Source organism: Carlito syrichta, unplaced genomic scaffold (genome assembly GCF_000164805.1).
Source record: "Carlito syrichta isolate Samal-C Ts95f unplaced genomic scaffold, Tarsius_syrichta-2.0.1 Scaffold103335, whole genome shotgun sequence".
In the NCBI taxonomy this organism is placed as follows: Eukaryota; Metazoa; Chordata; class Mammalia; order Primates; family Tarsiidae; genus Carlito; species Carlito syrichta.
In genome coordinates this window covers 34,504-51,290 of record NW_007047431.1, presented here as the reverse complement: position 1 = coordinate 51,290, position 16,787 = coordinate 34,504, and the positions used below count along the sequence as shown (strand labels likewise).

The window sequence follows — 16,787 nt, the reverse complement described above, 5'->3', positions numbered from 1 at the left end:
GAGGTGGAAGGATCGCCGGAGCCCAGCAGGTTGAGGCTGCAGTGTCTGGGAGGGGCCACTGCACTCCCGTCTGGGTGACAGAGTGAGACTCCAACTCAAAAAAAAAAAAAAATGGGAAAGAAGGAAGGGGGAAAAAAACACAGAGAAAGAGCAAAAAGAGAAAGAGGAAAGAAAAGAGAAAACCAAACAACCAAACAAAACAAACAAAGAAACAAAACCCTGTGGCTGGAGAGTTCTCAGCTTTAGTATATCTCTTTGGGGAGTGGGGCGGCGCTCCCTTTTGCAGCAGGTTCTGCGATTGCAGGTCTGTTACTGCAGATTCCCTCTTCACTGTTGAAACTTAAGATTTTAGAATCTTTACTCCCTGCTGCTTGCAATTGATAGCTGCCATATGTCCACAGCGGGTGGGGGGCTGTGAGATAACTCAATATAGCGTCTCTCAGGCTCTCTCCTCCTTCCTTCCTCTCCCAGCATGGTCACAATTCCTAGGGCATCCAGTTCATGGTAGGAGAATGGGACCTCTGGCCTCTGTCCTGCCCTTCTGATCTCTTTTGCTTGTTGCTTTGGGCAGGGGGAGTCAGCTAGTCACTCACCAGCCTCCTACTCAGTCAGATCTGCTGTATGTGTCTATTGCCCAGCACCTGGCTCAAGGACAGGGATGGATCATCTGGGGCTCCACATCCGCCATTACCCACCATCAGGTCTTGTGTACTGGGGGCAATGCTCTCTGAGTTCGCAAAGAGCAGCCCAGAGTAATGCAGAGATCATCCCCTGGTCTTAAGACTTGGGTTTGCTGGTCTGCAGAGGCTGCCCTGGAGCACTTCCCTGCCCAGGCTTTAGAGCGGCTGCTCAGTTTATCCACAGGCTGCTGTTCTTGCTGTAATTTGGGTGGGGAGAGAGAGCGCCTTTTCCAGCAAGTCCCACAGTTTCTGAATCTCAGGTCCTGGTGACAGAACCCTACAACCTAACCTGGCGTGGGAGGTGGTGTAGGCAGCAAATCCAGGCTTGGAGTGGCCTCTCCCCGCTGCTTCCTTGGGAGTCTGCCTCTGGCTCCCTCACTGTACTCCCTCTGCGTCCCTTGCTGCCAGTGTCCCGCCTGGCACCACAGTAGTGGGAGTGGCTGTTGCTGTAGTGGCTTCTTCCCAGGCAAAGCTCAGCTGATTTTAGAAAATTATACTCAGCTTCTGTGCTCTGGGAAGTGCTAGGATCCAAGCAGGGCAGCTGCAGCACCAGTGGCTTCATGGGAGAGTGCTGGCCACTTGCTCCAGAGTTCCCACTCAGTTAACCTCTCACATGCCCACTTGTACACAGAAACACACGCAGATTCCTCTATACGTTCACACAAACATAGTCTGTTTGGCTATGCCACTGTCTTTTCCACTTTCTGTCAATTTAAAACTTTTTTTTTGTAGAGGCAAAGTCTTGCTACGTTATTCTTGTTCATTACTCCACACTGGCTTTAAAAGATCATGGCCATTGCATTATAGATCTTTCATAACTAAATTTGGTTCAACTGTGGATATTGTACTTAATAAGTGTAATTTTATCTACCACTGCTTAAGAAAATCTAAAGCTCAAATATTTTTTTTTCAAAAGCTTCTTCATTCAGATAAATAAAATTTAATATAGGCTTATCTATTGTACTACCTTTTTGGAAGCATATTACCAAAGAATCTACTTATCTATTTGAATTGTAGTATATTTGATTTACATGCCTGATTATCTTATAAGTAAATTACCAGAGTGTTTTTTATCATTATTTTCTGCATTAAAACAATTGCATTGGAGCATTTCACAATCAAAAAATAATTGAGTTTTAGGTTAATGCTTTATGCTTCTAAGTGCTACTAGTGAAATTATAGAGTACAATTTTTAAAATAATATTTTAGTTTTATGTATTTTAGATAGACATAAGCAGTAATTTTAGTGTAAAATTTATTAACCACTTAATAATGACTTTTTCTCCAATTTGCTCGATGGAGGGTCAAGATTTATGCAGTGGCTCATGAGACAGATGAATTCACAGTTTATCATGTTGTGATTCATACAGTTTGAAGGGACAAGCAGAAGCCCCCAGAATAGAGTATATTATCTAGGAAGGCCTTTAAATTTATATTTGTCTATCTACCAAATCCAGATAATTTCTTCTCTGTAGGAAAGTTTGAACATCTAGTTTTAGAAACAACCATTTCTAAATGATAGTATCTTTAAAAGCTATACTGAAAGAGAGGAACTATTCTTGATGTAGTAGAAAACTAAGTATAAAAGAAACTGATTTGAAAAACTAAAAAGTTGAGATTTTACATATATAATGAATAAATATAAAGAGTCAGAAAGAATCTAATTTTGTTGCCCATACTGGAATCATAGCTCACTGTAACCTCAAACTCCGGGCTCAAGCAGTCCTCCTGCTTCAGCTTCCTAAGTAGCTAATACTACAGGAGCACACCATCATACCTGGCTAATTTTTTTTTTTTTTAAGAGATAAGGTCTTGCTGTGATGCCCAGGCTTGTTTTGAATTCCTGGCTTCAAACAGTCCTTCTGCCTTGGCCTCCTAAAGTGCTTATATTACTGCATGAGCCCCTATACCTAGCCAGTATTTTTTCTAATTATAATATAGTTATTGTACTCCTATGTCATCTAAAACTTTTTAGATTGCTGTTTTCTCTGTCTCCTAAAAATCTTCCTATCCATATCTCATCATACAACCAAAACCTGCACAGATGAAATATTGTCTAATAATAGATCGTAAAATAGTTTCTGAATTTTGAGGTCATTAGACAAATCTTTAACTAATTATACTGATTAAAACTGGAATTTTGATTATTAGAAGTCAGCACTATCTTCATTGATTTGAGTAAAAAATTAAACTCTTCACCTAAAAGCTATAACTTCACTGAACTTATAGAATCAGCCAAATAAATGTTTTTGGAACATCTTACTAATATATACATGTATGTGGCAGAAAATAGAATTAGTCTTATTTCAATAATGATACGTATTTCCTCTAATTCTAACTTAAATTTCAATTAATAAGACATTTTTCTTCAACTCCAAGTAGGATATGCATCCAAGAACTTTGTACCTCTGATTTCAACGTTTTGCTTAATATTTGCACACCATCTCAGCTATTCAATATGGACAGTCTTTTTATCCACAAGCATTCTTTTTGCTGCTTTATATTCATTCATTCAGCTGATAACAAATCTATTGACTGCTATGTGTGTGGCATTGAACTAAGCACAGGAGATGCATTTGAGAATGTAGCAGTTCCTGCTCTCATGAAATTTATTTTCTCACTAGAAAGACAGGTAGATTTCACTGGGTATTCCCAATTGTTGAGCTTATGTACATCCTTGATAGTTTTTGATAATTGGACTACTAAACTTATTAGAAACATCCTAAATTATACAAAGACAGAGGTAGAATTTTTTTCACAGACTCTACTCCTTCATCCTCTGTTTGTCCTCCATATTTATTCCTGCCCACTTATGTATACCTACATTTTTATTTTCAACCATCACTTTATCCTGAAGACATCCAGTTTACAACTTTAAGGCCTTTTACCTTTTCTTTATGGCTATCTACAGGTCCTTGACATAAGATAGTGTACAGTGTACCTGAAATTCAACATATCTAAAACTGAATTTAATTCTCCCAAGTTTCTCATATCTATACTTGTGCCTTATTATGCCAGTATCATAGGCTCAGAATTATATACACTCCTTTTTTAAACTTTTTCCTGTTTTACAATCTAATTTATTCTTGCTTTATTTCTCTCTGTTTTCATCTCTCCCTTTGAAATCCCTCAATGCTACCATCTTAGTCCAGTCTCTCATCTTCTAATGCCTGCTGATTGTTTTTATTGCCTATTGTCCTATTTGCTTCTCTCACATTAGGTCTTTTAATGCACTGTTTCACTGGGAGCCCTCTTTTATAATGTATTTAGTTATAAATTTATCCTACTATAATCTTTCCCTTATCTGAATTCTTATAGCATATTTCTGTACCACCTTATCTTATATTTGATTGTATAAAGATTTGCATTATCTAACATTTTGTTGATTATAGCTTTTTTAAAATTAAAAAAAAAGTTGCTGTGTGGAAAAGAGTGTGGCTGCTCAGATCACCCCAAATATAGAACCAGGAGATAAGAATGGAATATGTAAAAACATAAGAATAGTTAAGAGATATTGAAGATAGAATGGGAAGATAGAATGTCTAAGGACAGTTTCAGAGGAGAGAATGGGAAACGTAATATTAAAATAAGGCTAAGGTTTTTCAGAATTGCTAAGAGAAATAAAGCAATCCACATCTGAACAAATCAAGCAGAAACTGGTGAACATTAAAGCAAATAGAAAATCTCAAAACCAACCACAAAGAGAAAACAAATGAACGCTAGTTACACTGCCTTTTTATCTGCAACAAAACATATCGTAAGACTGGAAATCATAATTTGGGTGGGGAGGAAAAGTTTTAAAAAATCTTCAATATGCTGAGAGAAAATAATTATCAGTTTAGCATTTATGCCTCGTTAGAGAATTAATTGAGAATAAGAGTAAAATCAATATATTTTCAAACAAACTAAGACCTAACAGTTTGCCACTCACAGATCCTGACTGTAAAGGCTACTTAAGTAATTCATTTCAGCAAGAAGAAAATTAAATGTTGAAAGAAAGGACAGTGAGAAAAGCGGGTGACAAAAAAGTAAGCATGTTTATAAATCTAAGGCACTGACTGTAAATAAAAATATTATAATGATAATACTTTTGATATGTAACTATTTTGAATCAAGTTAAAACCAAGCTAGAACTAAAATACATGTTAGCAATACTTAGAAGTTGGGAAAAAGAAGTCAAGGAAACATTTGAGGATTCTTCTATTGAATGGAAAGAAGATAGAGATACTTAATAACTTTAGATTTGTTAGTAACTGTTTAAAAAATATTAGAGTAGTAATTAATAAAGCTAGAATGTAGAACTTCCAAACCAGTGGAGGGAGGGAAGAGAATTAGAAAACTCGACCAGTCCAAAAGAATATAGGAAAAAAGAAAGAATAAAAAGAAATTACATGGTAAGTAGCATAAGTTAAAATAAGGAGTAAATCCAAATATTTTAATAATCTGAATAATTAAAAACAGACTAAAGTTATTAAATGAGATTATCAAATTGAAAAAAATAAAATGCAACCATATTTTATTTACAAAAGAGACATTTAAGGCATAATATCACTGAAAAAATTGCAAGTAAAGTGACAGAAACAAGTAAGAATCTTGACCCTAATAATCTGTATTAATCTAACAACATAACCCTAAATTTATAGATGGCAAGAAAATATACACAATTACTGCATCTTCTTGTGGTAATTTTTTTATAGTATCACTAGGAAACTAATGCACAGTGGAATACTGCATAGCAGTTAAAATGAATAAACTAGAATTATATGTATCAATATGATTAAATCTCAAAAAACCTAATGTCAAATGGGGAAAGAGTAGAAGTGTGATACCGTTTATGTAACCCCAAAGCTGACATGGGATAGGAAGGAAACTGTAACCTCCAGTAAACAAGTAGTATTCTGCATAATGAACATTTGTGTATCTAACCCTGAGTTGTACCCCACATCTTTAAAATAAAAAAATTAAAAGCTAAAAAATAAATAGATAAATAAAAAGAAAAAACCAAGTGGTACTAAGTGGACAAAGTGGCTTTGAACTTTATTGTAAAAATGAATGAGGTACACTGAAGACTACCAAATATTGCTGAAATAAATTAAAGAAAACATAAATAAATAGAAAGACATCTTATGTTCATTTACTGGAAGGCTTAATATTTTTAAAATACCCAAAAGCCGGGCTCAGTGGCTCAGCCTGTAATCCTAGCCCTTTGGGAGGCCGAGGTGAGTGGATTGCCTGAGCCCATGGGTTCGAGACCCACCTGGGCAACTTGGCGAGACCTCATCTCTACAATAAATCAAAAATTAGCTGGGCATGATAGCACGCGCCTGTAGTTTCAGCTACTTGGAAGGCTGAGGTGGAAGGATCGCCGGAGCCCAACAGGTCAAGGCTGCAGTGACTGGGAGCGGCCACTGCACTCCAGTCTGGGTGACAGAGTGAGACTCCAACTCAAAAAAAAAAAAACAACCTGGCCTGAGAGTTGAGACTGACCTGATGGCCTTCCACTACCATGGTAGGTCATGTCAATCATCAGTTCAGATAGCTAGGGAGCAAGAGTGGCTTCATGCTGTTAAACAAGACTTAACGTTTATTTTTAGTTTTGAGCAGCACAACATTGATTTGTGGCTTAATGATTTTGGCCACTCATATTTGGCCCAAATATTTTACAACAGACATTAAACGTGGCTGCCCATTCCTCAGAGGGAGGCAATATCTTCACTAAACTAGACAGAGTGTTTGCCCTTTGATCTTGAGGGAGACACTATCTTTTTAAAACACTGCCTATCCATTGGGCTTTTTGAATACCCTCATTATTTGGCAACATAGCAAGACCTTGTATCTACAAAAAAAAATTTTTTTAAATTAGTCAGACATGGTGGTACACGCCTGTAGTATCAGATGGCAAGGTCCTCATGGCTGACATCATGTATTGCAGCCTTGAGAACTCCTTGACTCAACATCATAGTCATAGTGCTTTCTAGCTGAGGCCATGGAGTTTGCACCTTTGCCTAACTCATGCTAGCACAGTGGTGACTTTCTTTTGTGAGTCCACCTTAATCCAGAGCATCTGTTCCATCATTGCTTACATAACATTTCTTACATTCTCATTCAGTTTCACTATAAGTGCTAGGAAAATTTTCCAGGGTGCCAGGGCTGACCAGAAAAAATTTATCTAGATTCCTTCAGGTTAGTTTTTCATTCTTTGTTGGGTCACCTTCATCAGCATTCTAAAATTCAGTCTGGGGCAATAAGAGCCTGAGGACTATTCAAGATGCTATCTTTGGTTTCCTACAAAAGTGTATCTGTCTCTGGAAGATCTCCCAGAAAGGATGAAAGCAGCCAGGACCCACTTTCAAAAACTCTGAGACCTTTTGCTGTCATTTCCAAATAGTTTTAAGTTTGGCAAGATAGACTACAGAAGAGATTGAACTGTACGGCAGCCTAGCTGATTTCATTCTTTCTTAAGAAGCCTTATGCACTCTGCCCCTTTATCTCTCAAGTGCACCAACCATTCATTATTCTAATGACGGACCTGGTTTATGCACATGAATTTCTCTCCTTTCATGCTCATTCTGAGTGTGTGTCTCTGATTGTTGTCTGAAAGGAAGTAGAGCCTTATGCTTATTCAGGATGACTCTTAGTATTGTTACTTAGTACTTGTTACAGTGGTACAGACCAGAAGCTGACCAAACAGGGTGGCAAGGAAGTCCCCCAACCTGGAAGAGATTTAGCAACAATGGGATGGCTTTATGGTAGCTGTCTTTGAACCTATTTCCTGGTTCAGCCTGCAGCCGCTTCCACACTTCTTCCTCATTAACAGGAAATAAAAGGAAGGGATATTTACTGTCTAACAGACTATATCATTTGGCCAATGTGTGCACTAAAGATGTCCAAGGAGTTTCCTCAAGTCCCTGTAAGTCCCTTATCCTTCCTCTTGTAAAAAGAGGAAGAGTCTCTATCAGAATCCTGTCTTTTCCACCCAAACTGTGAAGAACTGTGACCGGTTGGAGATTTTATCCTACTCGTGAACAAATAAAGTAACCTGCCACACTTTCATGGATGTTGGTAGAAGACATAAGACTGCTGGGTCAGAGACAGAGGATAGTTTATTTCTCACAGCAGTAGCTGCAACTAGAGTATCAGTATTTTTTCACAGGTTCTCTGAGCCCAATTCCCCCAGAGTAAAGAAAAGAGGGTGAATTGGACCCTGTGCAGATAGTAAATTGTGTTACAGAATAGGAATTCTGAGTTTAGGGAACCCAAATATTTTACAACAGGCAGTAAGCGTGGCTTCCCATTCCTCCAGAGAGAGGCAATATCTTCATTGGACTAGAAAGTAAGAATGTTTACCCTTTAATCCTGAGGGAGACACTATCTTTTATCACTGCCTATCCATTGGACTGTTCGAATACCCTCATTATTTGGCAACATAGAAAGACCTTATAACTACAAAAAATTTTTTTAAAAAATTAGTTGTACATGGTGGCAAATGCCTATAGTCCCAGCTATTCAGAAGGCTGAGACAGAAGGATCACCTGGGCCCAGGAGGTCAAGGCTGTGGTGAGCTGTGATTGTGTCACTACACTTCAGCCTAAGCGACAGAGTGAGACCCTCACTAAAAAAAAGAATATATGTTAACTTGGTACTATTTCTACAACTTTTCTGTAAGTCTTAAACTATTTCTAGATAAAAGTTAAAGAATTTTAAACAAAAATGTAAATTACAGACTGGAAGAAAATAGTCACAATACTTATATCTGATAAAGATGTTGTATCCTCAAAATATAAAGAACTCTTATAACTGTCTTATAAGACAAACAATCCAATTAACAAATGGGCAAAGATATAAACACATACTTTATGAAAATATATATTCAGTTGACCAGTAAGTACATGTAAAGATACTCAAGATCATTTGTCATCTGGGACATGCAAGTTGTTACCACAATAAAATATATTTCCCTCCCACCAGAATGGTCAAAATTAAAACAACTGATACTATTGAGTGTTAGTAAGGATGGTAAACAACAATTACTCTCATGCATTGCTGGTTATAGTATAAAACAATATAACCTCTTTATGAAATACTTCTACAGTTTCTTATCAAGTTAGAGGTTCACTTTCCCTATGACCTAGAAATTCCACCACTAGGTGTTTATATAAGAAATTAAAACATCTGACCACTAAAACATTTATGCACAAATTGCCATAGCAACTGTATTCATAATATAATAACCAAAAGCTGGCAGCAATCCAAATATCCATTAATAGGAGAATGGATAGACTGTCATACAAATCTTTTTTCAGATATGTGTTGTGAATATGTGCTTCTTGTTTGTGGTCTTCCTTTTCATTCCTTTAAATAGTTTCTTTAAAAGACCAGAAGTTTCATTGTGGCAAAGTTCAAATATTTGTGGTTTTACCATTTTAATGTCGTTACTTGCACATACACTGAGAGAAGATTGCTAAAGCCTCAACAGTGAAGGAGTCTCTGGGAGACACACAGGAGTGCTGGTTGTTTTGCAATTTAGACAGATTCTACAACCTTTTCTTGAAAAGGGGGCCCCATTCAAGATGATCCATTTTGCAAATAGCAGCATAAATGGGCTCGAGTACAATTTGTAAATGAGAAATATGTTTTCTCCAGAACCCAAAAGAACCTAAAAGAAGTTGTGGGTGATGAGAAAGTCAAAGCTGTTTCTTGGAGTGGCCTTCCGTTTACCAGATAATTTTCAGAAATTGAACCAGAGTGGTAGGTCTTGTACCGTGTGTGAGGCAGTGGCCCACACCCTTGTGTGAGCTGAATGAATGTGTCAAATAAATCTCCTCAGAGGAGGAAGTCATCAATGTAGTGTCATACCTGTACTCCTGGAGAAAGTAGGATGCAGTTAAGGTCTATCCCTTAAAGATTGTGTGTTACAATAAGGCTGTTGAGGGCCCCATGATAGCTGGGTTAAAATGTATCAGGTACCTTTGGCAGTAAAGTCAAACTGTAGTCAAGAGACTGTTGAAATAGGCACTGAACAGAACACATTGACCAAATCTATAATACAAACTATTTATCAGTTGCTGATTAGATGAAATCAGTAATTTCGGTTATATTAGGTATGGGTCTTCACTGAGGTACAAACAGTGTTGAGGTTGAAGTAATGCACTCTGAGACACTGTTAATTCTCCCCAAGTACAAAAGTAGGCCAAATTGAGCTGTTAAATGGATAAGCAGTGGGGATAATCACCCCTTCTCTAAACAGGTCTTTTATAATGGGTTTTAATCACGAAAAGCCCTATTTTAATTTATATTGGGCTATATTAACTATTTTAATGGGGGAGGGGAAGGTTCATGGGGTCCATTTTATCAAGGCAATTTGTAAATGTAAAAGACTTTAATTCATCATTCATTAAGTAATGAGAGATCCATTATGGGATGTATTAGTACAATGGGTGTGATAGCTATGGGAAATTAAGAAAAGACAGTAGTTCCTGTGATTAAGGTAAGGTATACTTATTTGTCCTTTATGTTTGATAATTCCCCTAAGATTATAGGGATACCTTGTTTAAATTTAACAGGATTCTCAGTGTCGATTAAGGGCAGGAAGGTTTGCCAGTTGCTGTATTACAGATGTTAATTTAGAACCAGTGTTATGGAGGCATAAAAACCAATTGTTGCCCTTTTATCTATTTGTATAAATTCTTTTAGTAAATTGGATTACTAGTTGTACCAAATTGTGGACTCTTGTTTTAGTTTTTGTTTGCTTTTTTGTGTTTTCCCTGTTATAGACTGAATTTTGTCCCCTCAAATTCATATATTGAAGTCCTTGCCCCCAATATGACTGTAGTTAGAGATGGGACCTTTAGGAAGATAATTAAGGTTAAATTAAGTCAGAAGGATTGGGCCCTAATCTGATAGGATTGGTGTTCTTAGAAAAGGAAGAGAGACAAGAGGCCCTCCTGTCCCTCCCCCCACCCCCCAGCAGATGCTGTGTGGAAGAGAAGCCTCAAAGAACTTACCTTCTTACAAGTAAAAAGACATTTGAGGTGATTTGTTTTTAATTTTGTTGTTGTTTTTTCATATCATTTGTGTGTGTGTGTGTATATATACATATATGTGTGTATATATGTGTGTGTGTATTATAATATATATAATATATTAGGGCGGTAATGGTAACCCCAAATCTGAGAGGGCGTGCATGTAATGTTTACCTATTCCAAAGAAGTCACTCAGCGGTCCATCAGGGAAATACACTGGTTTCTTAGAACTTACGGGAGGCACCAATGGCAGTTGGTCAGTGAAGAATCTGCACCTCAGGACAGTACAGCGAGCTGTTTTATAATCAAGCAAATTATTATTCAAATTGCTGTACAGTTTTTACAATTACATTGATTAAAAATAATGCCCACATTGCTTTCAGTGTTGCTCGATCACCTGCACCCCATGACTCATTACTGGGAATATGCATATCTTTCAGAAACTGGCTTTGGCCAAAGGCTGCTCCCTGAGGGAGGGGGAAGAAAGAAGCCAGATTGCCAATGGCGGGGAAAGTCTATGGCTGGACAATACCTTACAGGCACTTAACTCTTCTGCTTTTAAAATGGAATGGAGAATTGTATAGTTGAAAATTAAATGCACTAAAACAGAAATTGTATTCAGAACATAGAATTGCAACATAGGAGATAATTAGATATACTATCCACATTATTACATATATATCTGATAATAACTGGGTTGATGCTATGTAAGGATATTATTTTCTTGGGTAACACTTCTGGGAATTTATGAATTGAGCTAAATCTATGAAAAACAGCTGAATCCAAAATTTTAACTTCTGCATTTATATAAATATGATAATTAATAAGTCATTTCAATAGAAATATTGCTCATTAGGGAGCCTCAGTATCTATTTATTAAATACAAATGGGCCTTTTGTCATTAAAGTGTAAAAATACAATAAATAATAAGTATATTTATAATATTTCTTTTAATTTGCCCATAATTTTTCAGTACCAAATTTCATGATATTTTCTATTAACATGTTATAGTCCAAAACTGTGAGGGGAAAATATACTTTAAAAATATAGTGCTACAGCCTCCAACTCCTATACCCAGAAATATAAAGGATTTTCAAAGACACCAAACATTTGAACATAGCAGGTTTTATGGCAAAAATTTATCCCAAGGGGACATTTGGGATACAGTTTAAATGTTCATATCAGGTTTTACTTTGGTAGATATATTTTTGGGTCATTACATAAAAATATTGAATAATTTGAAAACTTACTTTTTATTTTGTATTCAGTATGGAGATTTATTCCCAGTGTGGTTTTTCTGATACAAAATTGGAATGCTTGTGTAGTCACAACAGCTGTTCCCACACCATGTGGTATCTTCCATTACTTTACTATAAAGATGAATTTTTGACCCAGTGTTTCAGTAATATTGGACACACATGGTTTTAAGTGGCAAAGCGGTATGCTTATGCATTCATTTGACTCTCACAGCTACAGTTCAGCTCCAGATTAGAACAGGGAGAATACATTCACACCATGGCCACCCTCATGGCTGCTGTAGTAGCTGGATCACAGTAGGCTCTGTTGCTTCTAAAGACACAACTAACTATTGCTAAGGAATTGCACATTCACCAAAGTGCCTTACAGCTGTAGGAGAGAGAATAATGAATTGCTAAAAGTATTCTCTCAGATTTCAGATTATGAACCTAGTTATTATCAATCTTTTTAAAAAGATATATTAGTAATCAAAAAATTATGGCCATGAAATTAAAAAGAAAGATTGTCATAGCAGTAGGTGATTTTTTGAGAATTCAAGCCAAATACTTCATTTAAAGTTTTTCCTTTTCAGAAAAAGAGTGGTGCTTTAGTTTTAGACTCTCATTAACAAGGAATTAAAATCAGATTGTTTTTTAATGCCCAGTGTTCATATATGCAGCATATTTGTGTTCATATATGCAGCATATTTGGAAAGCCAATCTATTAAAAATAGAAATTATTTTAAAGAGTTAGTTTACTATGTGAAACAATTTATTTTTGACATTTTCATCAATTGTGTTTGCTCCAAAAATGTTTGTTAAAGCAGAAATTAGATCATTTGATTTAGTGTGGAATTGCACTGATATACTGTATGGTATGAATATTGTATCAGTGTATACCTTTATGTAATGTCATCTCAATGCTGTTCATGGTATGATTTTGTACTGATAGGCTTATATTTAAATTCCACCTAAAATTTAACTCTTTTGCATTTCTGAAACCAGTTGGTGTACTTATTAGAGCTTCAGCTTCTAGCAATGATACTGATTTTCTTGAAAATCCAATTATGTTCCTCTAAATAGTATCTGAATAAGAATACTTTTTACCTTAAATAAAGTAAAAAGAAAAAAAGAAAAAAGAGAGAAAATATCCTCCACGTAATTTTTAAAATCATCTGATATGGATAATTAGATTTCTGATATTCATTAAATATCAAAGAAATTCCGACCGGACCTAATGTGGGCTATCTTTTTGTATAAGTGAGTTTATGCATGTATTGTACGGGTTGTACTGATGAATATGTTTAAGGCTTTCAGCTCTTAGTGGATACAAAATAGAATGATTGATAAAATCCTCCCTACTATTGGCTATTATTTACTGACTCTTAAGTGGCAGGTTGTATTTATGCCAATTTATCTGCTTCAGGGAACATTCTTGATAGCAGAACAAAGTGAATAAAAGTAGTTTGCTTTGCAAATGAATGCAAATGGAAGAGCCTTTCGGAAAGCCCTTTAACAGGGGCAGTGCACTTTGATTATGAGTGAAGCTGCCATTTGGACATGGTGAAAAGAGCACGCTTGAACCATTGATTGGGGGAGACAGTAAAAAGTCAGGAAGGGCCCCGTTAAGCTTGCAGTGAGGCAGGCGGATGTCAGTGTGGTTAGAGCACAGTGGGAGAATGACAGGGAGGATTAGTGTCAGGGAGAAGCTTTGCTGTAGCTGTGGAGATAGTCCCTGGGGTCACTCACCTCTGACTGTTGTTCTGTGCTGATGGTTCTGTAATGCAAACTGCCTGATGTATGCCTGTTCATTATCGGAAATGGTGATTAGAAAAGGTATTTGTCTCAAAGGTTTCCTTCTTTCTCTCTCTTTTTCTTTCATTCTTTCTTTCTTTTTAATTAAAGGAAAATAAGGTGGGCTTCCTCAATCTCTGCTAACTATTGGAATATTGTTTAATACCAGAGTGCTTTACAGCCTTTGGTGGGGGATAGTTTAGGGCTAAAATATAATGTAAAATAAATATAACACGGTTATTTGTTATTTGAAGATAATTTCTTTTGCTTTGTTCAGTTTGGGGTTTGACCACTGGTGGTGCTGAGTAAAATGTGGAGAATATGTTTGCTGTTAGAATTTTTGCCTTTGGAGTTTTATAATCTTTGTGATATTTTATTATTCAGTTTAATAATTTGGCTTTTAGAAGCTATTTACCATCTCAGAAATGAAATCTTTTGTGAACCTGATGGTTTAAGTCTCTGTCACAAGAGTTTCTAATTTTATTTCTGTTGCCAAGTTTTATAAAATGCAACCATTCGACAAGTTAAAATTCTTGAAAATACCTTATTTTAAAAATTGGCTGTTACATAGAATGAACAGAAATCTATGTTTGTCTCAATTCTGATTTTAGATCAGTACATTTACTTGTTTACATTTTCGTTTATACTTGTAAGATTCTTTTTTTGCTTTAAAGTGTAATTTTTTTAAAAAGTCAAACCTTTAATAGTAACTTTATTGAGGTATTTGTGAGTAGTATTGCATTTCACAGCAAGAGTGCATTTTTCATAGACTCTGAGAATAATTTCTCACTTTAATACAAAACTTAATCTTTAAAAATCTTCAAAAGCCTGGTTTCGCAATATTTGTTTTCTTAGTTGGTATACATGGGAAAATAAAGGCTTCTGCAGCTTTGCATTCTAATGTTAAATGTGAAACTCAAACCTTTACTGAAACTATTGGATCAATTTTTTTTTTTTTTTTGCAGAACGCATATTGCCAAGAACTTGTTTCACCAGCTTGTTAAATGTCTTAGCAAGCATTCTCCCAATTATACTTTTTTATTGTCTTTAATATTTTGCAGGCACCTGAATGGACAGAGGAGGACCTCAGCCAACTAACAAGAAGTATGGTTAAGTTCCCAGGAGGGACCCCAGGTCGATGGGAAAAGATTGCCCATGAATTGGGTCGATCTGTGACAGATGTGAGTTCACTGAGATTTACATTGTATGGAGAGTGACAAACCAGAGCAGGCCAACTATATAGAAAGCTGATATAGATGGGTTCGACATTATCTTTGGGGAAAGGGCACAATTGTGTTAGGACCTGGAAGTGAACCATTAATGAAATAAGCAAGAAGCAGATGTGAACCAGCAGACCCCTGGTCCACAATTAACAGCTATGTGAGGAATTCTAGAGTTTAGAGACTTAAGCTACTGTAAGTAATCACAGAAAAACTATGCACATTTTTGTGTTTTTAGTGACCCCTTTATGGAAAAAATAGTTCTCAAACCTATCAGGATTAGAAAGGTTGTATATCAGCTGGATCTTTTTAACACTGAAGTACAGCCTGCTAGTGGTATTTAGACAGGTGATTTGGATTAATTAAATGAGCAATAGTCCCATAATGCAAACAGATGTTTGCCTTTTTGTTTCAAGGATGATACCAACCATTCCTTTTGATAAGTAGTTTAACCAGAAGAAAGTGTATGTGTGAGAGAGAGTGTGTGTGTGTGTGTGTGTGTGTCTGTGAGAGAGAGAGAGAGAGAGAGACACCATATTTTTGGGTGCTTTTATTGAAGAAATTTAGAGCAGATTATCTTTTAAAAGCACCTAGCACAGTGCTGGACATGTACTAAATACTCAGTAAATGTTTAATTGGGATTGAGAAATAGCCTTATTTTTATCGATTACCAAATTGTTTTCACAAAGGATAGCAAATATTCTTTACTAAATTTACCTTAAATTTGTAGATCCATGAATACTTAAGGCTTACTGAAAACAAAGATTTAAATGTCTCCTACAATTCTGTTATTATGGCTTTAGGTCTTTTTTTTGATCATGACAATTTTTTTTAATCTGCAAAATGATTACTAGACACAGCTGCCAAAGAAACTTGTTATAAATACTTTAAGTTACTTTCTGTAATAAACTTTCACTTTTTAATTTAGAAACAAACTTTTAAAAATTATTACTGGTTGAGCATCCCTGACGCATTAAGTTGGTGCTCAAAAGTTTTAGATTTTGGACTTTCAGATTAGGGATACTCAATCTCTACTGTTAAATTTTGTGGGGGGTTTTTTTGTGTGTTTTTGTTTATTTCATAGGATCTACTTTGAGAATTTTAAAACATGTGAATATTGTTATCACTGTATAGGTCTTTTTAAAAAATCACACTTAAAATACTACAATTTTAATTTTTATAAGATGATTTGGATTATTTTTGCCACTGAGTTAAAAGTTTGATAATGGGAGAAATAAATATTTTGCTGTTTCATGAGGAGACCAATTATTGTGAGTGACTGAAGAAGAACCATAAGAATAACTTCTGCTATGAATGTTACTGGAATGGCACATTTTATTATCTTGTTTTAAGGTTGTTTGCAAAAGATAAATTAATAATTACTTATCAGTAAATGTATGACCAAATTGAAGACATTCCATGGTTCGTAATATTTAAGTACTGTGACTCTCTAATTATATATCTACTATTAATATAGTGATTATAAAAAATGACTAAAATAATTTTTAAGTTATACATAATGGCTTAAAAGAGTTCAAAATTTTTAATTTCACTGCTTCATGAAAAAGAATAATATACTACTATATTGCCTTCTTTGAAGACAGCTTCACCTTTAACTTTTTAAATATTTCTGTGAGCTCTACAGTTAATGCTAAAGGTAGATAGGAAATTAAAGAGAGCAATATTTTAAATTAATTTTTTGTTTTTAAAATCTTTTTAATTTTATCTTTATTTTTAAGAGGATGAAAATTGTTTAAATGCTAAGAATATACATGATATAAGCAACAAAGCCTCACAGATCTAGGATACAATTAGTTTACATGAGTAGTCTTGGTG

The 16,787-nt window shown here is 35.6% G+C and overlaps 1 protein-coding gene across 2 annotated transcripts in view; it reads left to right on the top strand.

Annotated features, from left to right (window-relative positions):
- The window catches only part of DNAJC1 (DnaJ heat shock protein family (Hsp40) member C1), a 212,078-nt gene that overhangs the window by 162,361 nt on the left and 32,930 nt on the right, over positions 1–16,787 (top strand). For both annotated transcript variants that reach the window (XM_021715926.1, XM_008065292.2), the window contains one exon: positions 14,793–14,912. In XM_021715926.1, the coding sequence (XP_021571601.1) occupies positions 14,793–14,912 (120 nt within the window). The remainder of the gene's footprint in view (positions 1–14,792; positions 14,913–16,787) is intronic.